General features: G+C 45.8%; 1 protein-coding gene across 1 annotated transcript in view; it reads right to left on the bottom strand.

Annotated features, from left to right (window-relative positions):
• Nucleotides 1–7,937: 7,937 nt before the first annotated feature.
• NCOA4 (nuclear receptor coactivator 4) overlaps nt 7,938–12,800 on the bottom strand; it is a 13,251-nt gene continuing 8,388 nt past the window's right edge. The window contains exons 6-9 of the mRNA XM_015425188.1: nt 11,597–11,746; nt 10,389–11,390; nt 10,046–10,135; nt 7,938–9,311 (exon numbers count right to left, since the gene is read on the bottom strand). Coding sequence (XP_015280674.1) covers nt 9,306–9,311; nt 10,046–10,135; nt 10,389–11,390; nt 11,597–11,746 — 1,248 coding nt within the window. The 3' untranslated portion in view covers nt 7,938–9,305. The remainder of the gene's footprint in view (nt 9,312–10,045; nt 10,136–10,388; nt 11,391–11,596; nt 11,747–12,800) is intronic.

The raw sequence follows: 12,800 nt of genomic DNA, 5'->3' as shown, positions 1-12,800 counted from the left end.
TTTAACAATAACAGGCCGGCCCTGCTCCTGCAAAGAAAGGGCTGATGTTTTGAGCGAGCTTGTCTCTGCTGAATGGATGTGAGAATGAGTGCTTGAGTGAATACTCTTAACCTGGGAACCCACAGCCAGAGGGGGACGTTAAACTGGGGAGCCACTGCCACTCTGAGTAGACCTGTGGCGGGGGGGAGCTTGCATTGCCCAGCCATTTCATGTTTTCCTTAGGCTCAGAACATTTTATATTATTAATTTTTACTTTTAGTTTCTGCTGTGATCCTTGTGCTTTTTCTTGATGATTTGTTTAAAAATTGAATTGCCAAATCCCACTATCCCCCAACCTTTCCATTTTAGGTAGGCATCTTTTGGGGGGTGGGGAGGTTGTCAGTTATCAAAGACTGTTAAATAAAAATAATATGGCAAGAGTGTTACTGTTTAAAGCATGTTTGTATTTTAAGTTTTTTAAAAACTTTAATTGTGTTTGTCAGAGTCCTTCATAAAGTTAATATCTTCGCTACTTGGCATTACATTTTATGACACCCATGGCCTGGCCCAACACAGTCCCATTTATGTCAGATCTGGTCCTTATAACAAATGAGTTTGACACCCCTGTGTTAGAGCATGTTCACTCTTCAGCCCTGAGTAAATTCTCAGCCTTTTAAATTGTTTTCCCTGTTTTGCATGTTGTAACACCTGCATGCACACATGCCCTATGTGCATTCACTGCATCATAATTGTCTTGTAGGACTTGAAAGGTGGGGAGTGAGTTTTAACCATGCTGCTATTTTGGGACCTGTATTCTGACTTGGAAGTGTCATTCAAGGAGTGAATTCTGTCCAAGAGACTGCAGTCCAAAAAATGCTTCCCCTGGGAGTAGCTCCATTAAACAAATGGGACTGATTTCCAAGTAGATCAGCTTCAATTTAAGACTCTTGAAAACCATTTTAGGAAGCAGTGACGTTGCATTGTGTGAGATTCACTTTCACCTTGGCCCAGACAAGTCATCCAGCTCAGCTAGGGTTTGTCTATCGAATCGTTTCCACCCATCTGCATCATGGCATGTTTAAGTCCAAAGGTTTCTTGCATTAAAATGCTTTCAGACCTATCTTATGGGCTTCTGTGTCATGAGGCCAATACTTGGCCAAGAGATTGTGAACATCAGCCAACCAGCCATGAGTGGAAGATGCATGGATTTTCTCCATGTTCCCCTCCTCCTAGCAGTCCCTTGGGAGCTATGGATCATGGAGCCCAGATGAGCTAATAGCCATGGAGGTTGGGGGCCTACAGTGAGAAGCAGAGAGGCAAAATCCCCCTACTCCCTTTCCTATGAGTGTCGATCTGCTGATTGAAGACAGATTGGTGGATTGTTCTTTCACTGCAGTTCCCCAACCATACACGTTCCACAGCTCCAGAAATTATGGTTCTGAGAGCTTAACAGACACTGGGGAGAGGCACATGTGTAGAAAATTTGCATCTGAAACATGACACGTGCCTGCTTTCTGACCAAAAACTTGTTATTGATGTTCATATTCTCACAGGTAGGTCCATATTGCTTTGTAATTATGAAATGTGGAGTCGGGGAAGTAAGCACTTCTGCAGATATAATTTATATGGAATGGGTTATACTTGGATTGAAAAAGCCCCTAGGTTCTGTGCTTCAACAAATAGAATTTCTCAAATAGACACTTTGGTATCAACATTGTTAGGGTATTTCCACAATAGTTAATCTAAACATTTGTATGTGTGTAAGCCAAGACTTACACTGAAATTACACTGGAGCTGCGGTGGCTCAAGTGGTTAAGACGCTGGACTGCAGGCTGTGGAAGGTCGGTAGTTCAGCAGTTTGAGACCCGGGTGCCTATGGACGAGCGCCCCATCTCTAGTTCCAGCCCCTGCCAACCTAGCCGTTCGAAAGCAAGAAATTGCAAGTGGATAAATAGGTACCACTTCGGTGGGAAGGTAACAGCGTTCCGTGCGCCTTGGTGTTTAGTCATGCCGGCCACATGACCACGGAAACGTCTTCTGACAGCGCTGGCTCTTCAGCTTTGAAACGGAGATGAGCACCGCCACCCTAGAGTTGGATTCGACTGGCTTTCGAGCAAGGGAACCTTTACCTTTAAGCCAAGACACCCGGATTCTTCTTTAGACACCACTGGGGAGAGGCAAATGTGTAGAAAATTTGCATCTGAAACATGACACGTGCCTGCTTTCTGACCAAAAACTTGTTATTGATGTTCATATTCTCGCAGGTAGGTCCATATTGCTTTGTAATTATGAAATGTGGAGTCGGGGAAGTAAGCACTTCTGCAGATATAATTTATATGGAATGGGTTATACTTGGATTGAAAAAGCCCCTAGGTTCTGTGCTTCAACAAATAGAATTTCTCAAATAGACACTTTGGTATCAACATTGTTAGGGTATTTCCACAATAGTTAATCTAAACATTTGTATGTGTGTAAGCCAAGACTTACACTGAAATTACACAGGAGCTGCGGTGGCTCAAGTGGTTAAGACGCTGGACTGCAGGCTGTGGAAGGTCGGTAGTTCAGCAGTTTGAGACCCGGGTGCCGCATGATGGAGTGAGCTCCCATCTCTAGTTCCAGCTCCTGCCAACCTAGCCGTTCGAAAGCAAGAAATTGCAAGTGGATAAATAGGTACCACTTCGGTGGGAAGGTAACAGCGTTCCGTGCGCCTTGGTGTTTAGTCATGCCGGCCACATGATCACGGAAACGTCTTTGGACAGCGCTGGCTCTTCGGCTTTGAAACGGAGATGAGCACCGCAGCCCTAGAGTCGGACTCGACTGGCTTTCGAGCAAGGGAACCTTTACCTTTAAGCCAAGACACCCTGATTCTTCTTTTTGGATTTTTGTAGAACTTTCTTACACCTAGGGGTTGAACCATGTAATTAAGTGTGCCACATAATAGCCACAAGTATTTCAGTGGGTGGCAGGCAGAGGCGTATCCCTATAAAATGTGTAGAGTTCATGCTTCTTATGATTCATCACACGGGAGGGGCATGCTTTCATTGGCAGCCAGGAACATCTCTTTTTACAAATGAGAACCTTGAAAAGGAAAGCAGTAACCTACTGAGTGGCTCCTGGAACAACCAGCGTCAGTCTTAATTTGAGGGAAGGCTTAGACTGTGTTTTGGAGACTTAAGACCTGACTCTGAAACCAGTACCTTCCATGTCATAAATGAGTTGGTATTTTCCTTTACTGCCTACATGTGTTAAGACTTAAGTAAACCATGTCCTGACAGCTACTAGAGTGCATTTCTGAGAATTGGGGTGGGGGGGATGTTTAGGGAGTAATGGAGGAGTGGAATGTAATGTAACCTCCATTTTCAAAGGATGTGTACTTTGGAATGCCATTTGATTGGGGTTCATAGTGGGGGCACCTGTGCCTTCTGGCAGTGCTGGCTGGTTTCTCAGTAGCATCCGGTGGGCGCCAAGGTCACACTTCCCCTAGGGTGCCAAAGAACCTTGGGCCAGCCTGTTGGGTCACGTCCATGCAGTGTTCCTTCTAAACTGAGTTAGTGTGAGCTAGCTCACAGTTTTTTAGCTTCCAGGTCACACGTGTTTGTCTTAGCTCAGGAAGGACAGCTCCAGGATAACACTAATTTATGCAGTAGCCAAATTGCTCACTCACAACTCACAAAGTAGAATTTTTGCTCACAAGACTCCACAGCTTAGAGTTGGTAACGTGCTAAGTAAATTTGGACTTGATGGTGGGTCAGCATCTTGAAAAGGTTGGGCTCCATGGGTCTAAGCAAACTGTGCATGTTTAGCAAACTATAAAAGGCTTGCTTTCAGATATTTCAGTCTACCAGCATAAGCCATTTTCTAGTATGTCATTATGTCTGCGTATGTCACGGAGCGATAATGACCGGCACTTGTTTTGTGAGACTTGCTGAAGTCAGGTTGCTATCCAAGGCTAGCAGAATTCTGATTGCAGGGGCGGAGGCATACTTTGCCCTATCATTTGATAAACAGAACTGGAAGGACAGGGCATTTTGAATGCATTTAGGCTAAATGCTCCCAAGCATCCTTGACCTAGTAACTCAGCTTTTGTTGCTAGATGCAACTACATGTTCCTGGGTTTCGTAGAGCAGACTTAGTACTTACTCCACCACCTTCCTTCTGGATCAGTTGGGTGTTGGGGCTTCAGAATTGGGCTACAGGCCAAGGAACAGACTGTTGTTTTACAAAAAGTTTGTCTGACAGACATGGGGGATATTGGTCAGTGAAAAGGAGTCAATTTCAGCTTTACCTGGTCTTTTAATAGTGTCTGTAGTACTGCAAGACTTAACTTGAGCAGTGTTTGGGGCAAAAGAGCCTCCTTAATCTTGGTTATTTAAAAAGTTCCAGTGTTAAACTTAACCTGCCTGAGCAAACTCTGCTGGTGCATTTGTTTCTTAAATTGTTTTACTTTTCTTTGTGTAGACTGAAGCGTTCAGGAATTATTTCTGTAACACTCAGTTTTGATCCCACACTGTGTATTTTTAAGGAGCTTTAATGAGTACAAATAGTGGAAGCTCAATAGTGTCGTTGTCACTGCAGCTTTGCGATCGCAAAAGTTGAACTGCTAGCATGACTTGCCTCCAGTATATCTGAAATGATACCAGAATGACTAGGTTTACTAAGTAGAACAAACCATACCATAGCAAGCTATTTCTGCTGCCACAAAACTAGTGTGACAGCAGTTAGAAAGGAACTAGTGTTTTCAGGAGTTCGGCCTGTACTTCCTGTCTTATCTTTCTGACCATTATCTGTTTGGAATCCATACTACCCAAGGTTCAGTTCATTCCTGTTTTCCTTTAAACCGAGTTGTCGTCTTTTAAAAAACCCAGAAAAGAAACGCTACTGTACATGCCAGTTATTTCACTCATCCTTGCGCAAGCAGGATGTGGTAAGTGTGCAGAGATGTTCTTGCTTTTCTTTATACATTGGATTTACGGAAGCTCCCATAGTGCCGAGTCTTAAGAAAATGATCCTTGGCTGATGTTCCTTCTTATTGGCATATCTTTTTATTCTCCTAAGGAGCTGCGGTGGCTCAAGTGGTTAAGACGCTGAACTGCAGGCTGTGGAAGGTCAATAGTTCAGCAGTTCGAGACCCGAGTGTGCCGCAAGACGGAGTGAGCTCCTGCCAACCTAGCAGTTCGAAAGCAAGAAATTGCAAGTAGATAAATAGGTACCACTTCGGTGGGAAGGTCACAGCGTTCCGTGCGCCTTGGTGTTTACTCATACTGGCCACATGACCACGGAAACGTCTTCGGACAGCGCTGGCTCTTCGGCTTTGAAACGGAGATGAGCACCGCAACCCTAGACTCGGACTCGACTGGCTTTCGAGCAAGGGAACCTTAACCTTTACCTTTTTTATTCTCCTACAGGCGGACTGCGTGGGATAGCAAGAGGCGGCATTGCAGGACTGACACTCACCAGCCTCTATGCGCTCTATAACAACTGGGAGCACATGAAGGGTTCTGTACAGAGGCAATCCCTTTGAGCAGAGCTGAGAACGGAGCCTCCTCCTGTATAGTGCAATCAGACTTGTGTCCCTTCCGTGTATAGCATGGCGTGGAACAGACAGACTGCAGAATCTCACCGTGACAATGCGGTTACCATGACTAGCGCGCACCCTTGAGCTGACAAGACTGCAGTTGTCGTCTGTGAAGGAGGGAATTAAGCTGTCAGATTTAAAGGTTTTGTCTCCACGGCATGTTCACTTTTGTTTGGGCCAGAGTTATCGCATTAACTTGGGCCACATAAAGCCACCTTATTCAGTGCTATCAGGTTCTCTGTGTGGTCGTATCAGTGCTGTATTTGAATAAAGTATGTGTCCTTGAAGATATTTTCCCGCTTCTCTAAATCCTTGTTCAGTGAGAGATAAGTGTTTCAAGGTCAGAACGTACTTCTTCCAAGTTACCTGCGTACTCTACTTTTCTTTAGCTGGGGGTGGAAATCACTCTGAATAGTTTATATGGTCCTTGACTTGAAGTCAGCAGTTTTTTGGGGGGGTCATTGTGGCAGTGCCAACTTGGCATTTAGTTCACCCCCTCTAGCTCTTAAAATTTAGGAACTTCCACCATTAGAGCTTGCTTGCTGGACCACCCACTGTAATATACAGAATCTAACTTCCTTCCCCCACACCAAATATTTAACATTGTAAAAGCTCAAAGTGCTACAGTAGAGGATTCTCCAGAAAATTTAGTAGTGTTCCACAAACTTTACAAGAGTCCTGTCTTTCTGCAGCAACATAGATCTGTATCTCTTCATTTGGGTGCAGTACAGCCTTCAAATGGGGAAGAAAATTGTCCTTGCCGATACTGTTCCGGACAAAATCTACGGTACGCCACTAACTCTTTCCTGCTGTTATGAAAACTAACCCTGAGTTTTGCTACCTCTCCAAAACCCAAGATCTTCATAGTAGCACAAACTGTTCTTCCAGTGAGTACTGTGGAAACCTCTCACTTTTAACACCCATACCATGAAAAATGGGCTTCTCTTCAGACTGTTAAGAAACTGGTCATTGCAATAGTAATAAAGTGACTATACAGGAGGCTGCATCTACTTTGTTGCAAGACTGCCTTTTTGGAATACTGGTGGTGCTTTAATCTCCTTACAGGATATAAACCCAATGACAGGAAATGGGGTAATGTCAGACTTGTACTGCAACTCCACAGGAACACAAGATATCCCATATAATACTGCATGCAGAATCCAGCTTTTGGAAATGCATAGGCAATTCAAGGTAAGTTATACGTAAGCTTCCATTCACTAGGCTGTTAGTGCTTCTTGCATGTCTCTGCACCTCCCTAACAATGGTAAAGCTGGCTGTTACGGAAGGCTTTTGGTGTCACTATTTTTGTGAGGCAAAGTATGCAACTGTTACCCACGACAGTTCGGAAGGCTTTTGGTGTCACTATTTTTGTGGGGCAAAGTAGGCAACTGTTACCTACAACGAAACCCCAGAAAGAACAAAAGTGACTTAAGTGAGCTTTGATTTGCATAAGCTTATAGCGTAGGAAATGGCTGGTTTTTAAGGTGCCACTGGACTAACACAGCTACTTACTTACCTGAAGCCCAGAGAAGGTTGCGTTACTTGTACATGCAGCTGCAGTGCTAATTGGACCTCCTTTAAAGTGGTGGTGGAAAGTGCCATCAAGCCACAGGTGACTTATGGTGACCAGTGTTCCCTCTAAGCTGAGTGTGAGCTAGCTCAGTTTTTTAGCCTCCGGCTCACACATTTTTGTCTTGGCTCAGGAAGGATGGCTCCAGAGCAGACTACTTTATGCAGTAACCAAATCGCTTGCTCACAACTCTAATACCAGTAGCTCACAAAGTATAATTTTTGCTCACAAGACTCCACAGCTTAGCGGGAACATTGATGGCGACCCCTGTAGGGTTTTGAAGGCAAGAGACCTTAAAGGTAGGTGGTTGCCGTTGCCTGTCCCCGTGTCACGACCCTGGACTTCCTTATTGGCCTCCCATCCAAATAATGGCAAACGCTGCCCCTGCTCTAGCTTCCAAGACCTGATGAGATCAGGCTAGCCTGGGCTATCCATCTCGAGCTCTTGAGTCCCTTGGACTGCAAGAAGATTAAATCAGTCAGTCCTAAAAGAAATCAACCCTGACTGTTCCCTGGAAGGCCAGATACTGAAACTGAAGCTCAAATACTTTGGCCACCAAATGAGAAGGGAGCACTCACTGGAGAAGACCCTGATGCTGGGAAAGACTGAAGGTCAAAGAAGACAGGGACAGCAAAGGATGAGATGGTTAGACAGTGTCATAGATGCAATGAACATGAAGTTGAGCCAACTTCAGAGGACGGCGGAAGACAGGAGGGACTGGCGTGATCTGGTCCATGGGGTCGCGAAGAGTCGGACTCGACTGTGCGACTGAACAACAACAACTATAAAGACAGACACTATTAAGTTCACAGCAATGGTTTAATGAAAAAAAAGGCTTAGTGGTAACAAATCTTAGGGTGAGGGTGAAGAAAGATGTTAGGGCTCATAAGATTCAGTTCACATACCATTAACTTTAGAATAAGGGTGCATTTCAGTTTATCTGATTTTATAATATCTGAGTAGTACGCTGTATTCAAGATCTGCGCCATTTAGTAAGACTATCCATTTTTTAAAACCATATACATCCTTTAAAAACGTCTGATGCTGAATAGATCTTGTGTAACTTTTAGCCATTCAGGTCAAGAAGCACTTCTGCTGGACAGGAACATTAAATCCGTGCCCATTTAACCAGGTTTATTATCCACCCAGTAAGACTAGGCAAGTGGTATTGAGATTCAGTGCTAAAAACAGGGCATCCTTTCCAGGCCCTGAAAACTTGGCAGTCACTTCTTCTAAACGTGTCCAAACTCTAATTCATCCGAGAAGTGCTTAAATTTATACAACTTTTTACTGAATAGCAAAGTTAACACTTTGCACTTGAACTTTATGTGCACTATAGAACTGATATATACTAGACAGCTTTCATCTACTTCACGATCAATTTAAGAAAAAAAAATCTTCCCACACTGAGTTTATATACTAAACAAAGAATTCATCAGCATCTGATGTAATGGCACCAAAGCTTGCTAGGAGGTCCTTCATGTATCGTTTGTCAAATGGCTCAAGGCTCTTCGTTTTTCCCTGGCTCGGCCAAGAGTCTTAGAATGTTCCAACTGATCAGTATACCCAACCTGGGAAATCTAAATCTCAGGTAAGATGCAGCGATCTTATTTAAAGATCGATCTTAGACATACCAGTGATTTACAACAACGGGAAAGCGTCGATGAGAGCCACTCTTTTCTCAAACCCCAACCAGCTATGAGAACAGAGACCCAGGGGAGGAAAGAGCAGAGTTGGAGGTGACTTAAGGATTAAATCATACATGGCTCTCCCCCAACCCCCTGGGGCAGGAAACAAAGGTCATTGTTCCAGAGGCGTCGTCCAAATTATCAGGAAGAGCTCTCAAAAGCACCGACTTCCACAACTGCAAGAGGATCCAAGTGACAAGCCCATGGAAGGATATTCACATCATTAAACCCCATGAGATGCATAGAAGGACAGTGTTGCTTGGGTGTGATAGGAACTGACTCCCGGGGCCAAAAAAAGCGGGGGGGGGGGGGGGGGAGAACCCTTGTCTTGCACTTGTAGGTTACAAGTCAACACAACTTTTAAAGTGGGTGTTTAAAGTTCGGGAGGGGCAGACCACTCAAGACACACAGATGCAGCAGGCTTCGATCACTCGGTATCAAATGTGCGCTGATCAGCAGAAAGTGACTAGTTTGGAATGCTTCTTCGGGCTTCTCACATCTGCAGACGACAATCCAGAACAGTCAGCGTTAGTCCACAGAAAGTATACAAGAATATTACAGCTCGGGGGGGGGCAGGGTTGCCTACCGGTTTTTGGAAACATTTAATGTACTATTTCAGGTGCGTGCATGCTAAGTGCCCTCAAGTCCCTTCCGCCTTATGGTGACCCCATGAATTTAACATCCTCCAAAACGTCCTGGCATTAACAGTTCTGCTCAGGTCTTGCAAACAGGCATGGCTTCCTTGACTGACTCGGATCCGTCTCTTGTCGGTCTTCCTCTTTTTCTTGCCGCCTTCAACTTTTCCTAGCACGCAAACAGGCATGGCTTCCTTGACTGACTCGATCTGTCTCTTGTCGGTCTTCCCCTTTTTCTTGCTGCCTTCAACTTTTCCTAGCACGGATGTCTTTTATGGCGACTCTCATCGCTTCAAGACCAAAGCACGATAGCCTCAGTTTTAGTCGTTTTACGTTCCAGGGAGAATCACAGAGCTGGAAGGGACCCCCAGGGTCATCTAGTCCAACCCCAAGCGTTTTCAAATACATTACAAAAGGAGTTACAAGGAAACCAAGAATACATTGTCCAGGTTTTAGGAACCAGCCTTATGCAGGACTCGGAGGTACCAAAATGAGAGTTGCGGAAGCCTATTTGAAGTCCTGGAACTGAACAGTGTAAAAATAAAGGGAAGGGGTTTTTCAAAAGTTACGTTCGCGACGAATAGAGTCTTACGGTTACCTGTAAAGGAGTCTGATATAGCCATTTTTCTCGATCTCCATTCAGCTTCATGCAGGCAAACAGATCACAAACTGCCGGAAGGCTGTAATCCTAAAGGGGTTAAAAAAAAGGGGAGGGTGAGTGAGAGAGTTTCTCCCATTAAGCTGCATCCTCAAAGCACAGTGATCGCTACCTTAACCCCATATCCCTGAGCAGACCCGATACAAAGTTATGCTAAGAGTGTCACAGTTCTCAACCTGGATTTCTCAGGAACCCCCAGAGGTGCCACTGAATACACTTTATGTGATCCCACAATCTTTGAAAAAACATTAGGGGCAGTCAGTGATTAAGGGCTCGTACGTACGTGTTGTGCCTTCTTCCGTAGCAGCCATTTATCTTCCTCTGGAGGCTGGCCGGGGGCTTCTGTGCTCCGCGCGGACAACACCCAACTGTTTACATTCAGAGGGAGGTGGAAAGGCGCCAGAAGCTCCAGCAGTGAGTTCTTGCCACTCACTTCGGCTTTCTCCCGGCTCGCTTTCTCTTCTGCGCTCGATGTTTTGACCTCGGGGTTGAGCAGCCAAGTGGACAACGGTGTTCCGAGGATCTCTTTCCATGGTTCTACGAGCTTCTCCGAGTTGTCTCGGTTCACTGTGGGAGCGGCCAGCTCTTCTTCTGTCAGTTGCCGGGAAGGGTGCAGCCAGTTGTTGTAAGCGGTTTTCTTTTTTTCAGTCTCGGCCGTCGGGCTGGAGGTCTGTTCTACCGGCACGCCGTTTTTATCTTTGCCTTCTTTCCTAAAGAGCCACCTCCACAGAGCTTCCTTCTCGCAGTTTTCGTCACACACGCACTCCGAAAAGCTAGAGCACGGCTCATTCGCTCGGCATGCGTCTTGTACCCTGAAGGAGGGCGGCAAGAGCCAGGCACTGCCGGCGGACGGCTTCTTCACCTCTAGGTGGTCAGTGAGGCACTTAAGATTCCCAAGGTTTTCTATCTCGACGCCTTTGGCTTGGTTGCCGCAGCAGTTATTGCAGGAGTTGGCTCCGAGGAGCCAATCGCTGGTCTTGTACTCTTCCCCGAAAGGCTTGAACGCGTGCTTCCATTTCTCCTCCGAGGCCCTGTTTGCGGTTTCCGATTCGGAAGGAGTGAGCAGCCAGTCGGAGAGATCCATCTCTTCTGGCTCCAGGAACTCCAACTCGTCTATCTTTTCGATGGAAAAGGAAGAGCTGACGGTGGAGGTGGAACTGTTGCGCTGACGGGAATCTCTTCTCTCGGGCACATCTCTTCGTTGGTTCTGCAGGAGCCAATTCTCCAGGTCTTTTAGATTTCCCCACGCCTGCTCCAAGTAACGAGTGTTGGAAGCTTTGGAATCCTAACCACACACACAAAAAAGCAAACGGATGCCAAACGTTTAGTTCTGTCAAGGAACTGCCTTCTGGGGAAAGCAGATTTCAGTTACCAAGTCCCACCTGCACGTCAGATGTTCGAAGGCAACTGCTGAAACATCTCGACTTCCCAGCAGAAGTTAGCGGATTAGGTTAAATCCCCGGTTAAGTGAAATCAGCTAAGAGGCTGTACCTGGCTGGGCTCTGGGCCCTGTGGTTTCAAAAGCCAGTCCTTGGAGTCGCTGCTGGGAACATACGGAGTAAGACAGGCACTCTCGGGTTTGCTTCCAAGAAGCCAGTCGGAGAGAGGGCACCCCAGTGTAACAGGCACCGGCTTCTGCTGCTGCAAAACAAAAGCAAGTCTGCGTTACAAAAATTTAGTTCAAGTTACCCAAGGGGAAAAAAACCCAAGAAGTAGGATAAAGCACCACTTGAGCCCGAAAGATACCTTGATGACGAGAACTCTCATGATGTGAATAATGGAATACTCTTCAAATCAGTACCTTGATGACGAGAACTCTCATGATGTGTACAATGGAATACTCTTCAAATCAGAAAAAAAAGACTGCTTCCTTTTCCAACTGTACCCGGCGTACATAAATACTTACATCAGGGGTTCCCAAGGGTGCCTGCCTACACCCTTCCTGGTACCCACAAAGCGCTTTCAGAACGTGGGCATGGCCAGTGGGACACCTGCCCAGCAGGACTTCGGACTGGCCACTGGAGATTCAATCGGCTGGGCAGACTGAAATGTGGCGGCTGCTACCACAGTGCTGGCTTTCATCTCACTCCTCTCCAGCACTTGGGGCTTCCTTTGTGTGTGAAATATATTGTTGGAAATATACTGTTTCAGTAGTTTTTAAATGCAATTTAATGGAATATCATCATGTTTGGCTCTTGCTGTAAGCTTCCCTGAGCCCTGCTTGAAGGGAAGGGCAGTCTAACAAGTTGAATTTAATAAATAAATAATAATAAATAAATAAATGTGTGGCTCCACCTCCCAGGGCAGCCATTATGTGGCATGGGGACCCCTGGTTTAGATCTATACTTGTCAGACTCCTGGCCGAGTTACCTCTCAACAACTCTCTCTTCCGCAAGAGATTCGTTTGTTGAGAAAAGTGAGCAAGTTCAAGGTGAAAGCATCCTTTGTGTTAGAACTAAGGATTTCTGGCGAGTCCTCTGATAATATAGGCAATCCAGAAGAAGAGGAGGAGGAGGAGATTGGATTTAAACCCCGCCCTTCACTCAGAGTGGCTTACGAACTCCTTTCCCTTCCCCTCCCCATAACAGGCACCCTGTGAGGTAGGTGGGGCTGAGAGATCTCTGACAGAAACTGCCCTTGAGAGCTCTGACAGAACTATGGCTTGCCCAAGGTCATCCAGCAGCTGCAAGTGGAG

Source organism: Gekko japonicus, unplaced genomic scaffold (genome assembly GCF_001447785.1).
Source record: "Gekko japonicus isolate JY-2015 unplaced genomic scaffold, Gekko_japonicus_V1.1 scaffold5535, whole genome shotgun sequence".
Lineage (NCBI taxonomy): Eukaryota > Metazoa > Chordata > Lepidosauria > Squamata > Gekkonidae > Gekko > Gekko japonicus.
The sequence above is the reverse complement of the archived record's forward strand: the minus strand, read 5'-3'. Positions and strand labels throughout refer to the sequence as shown.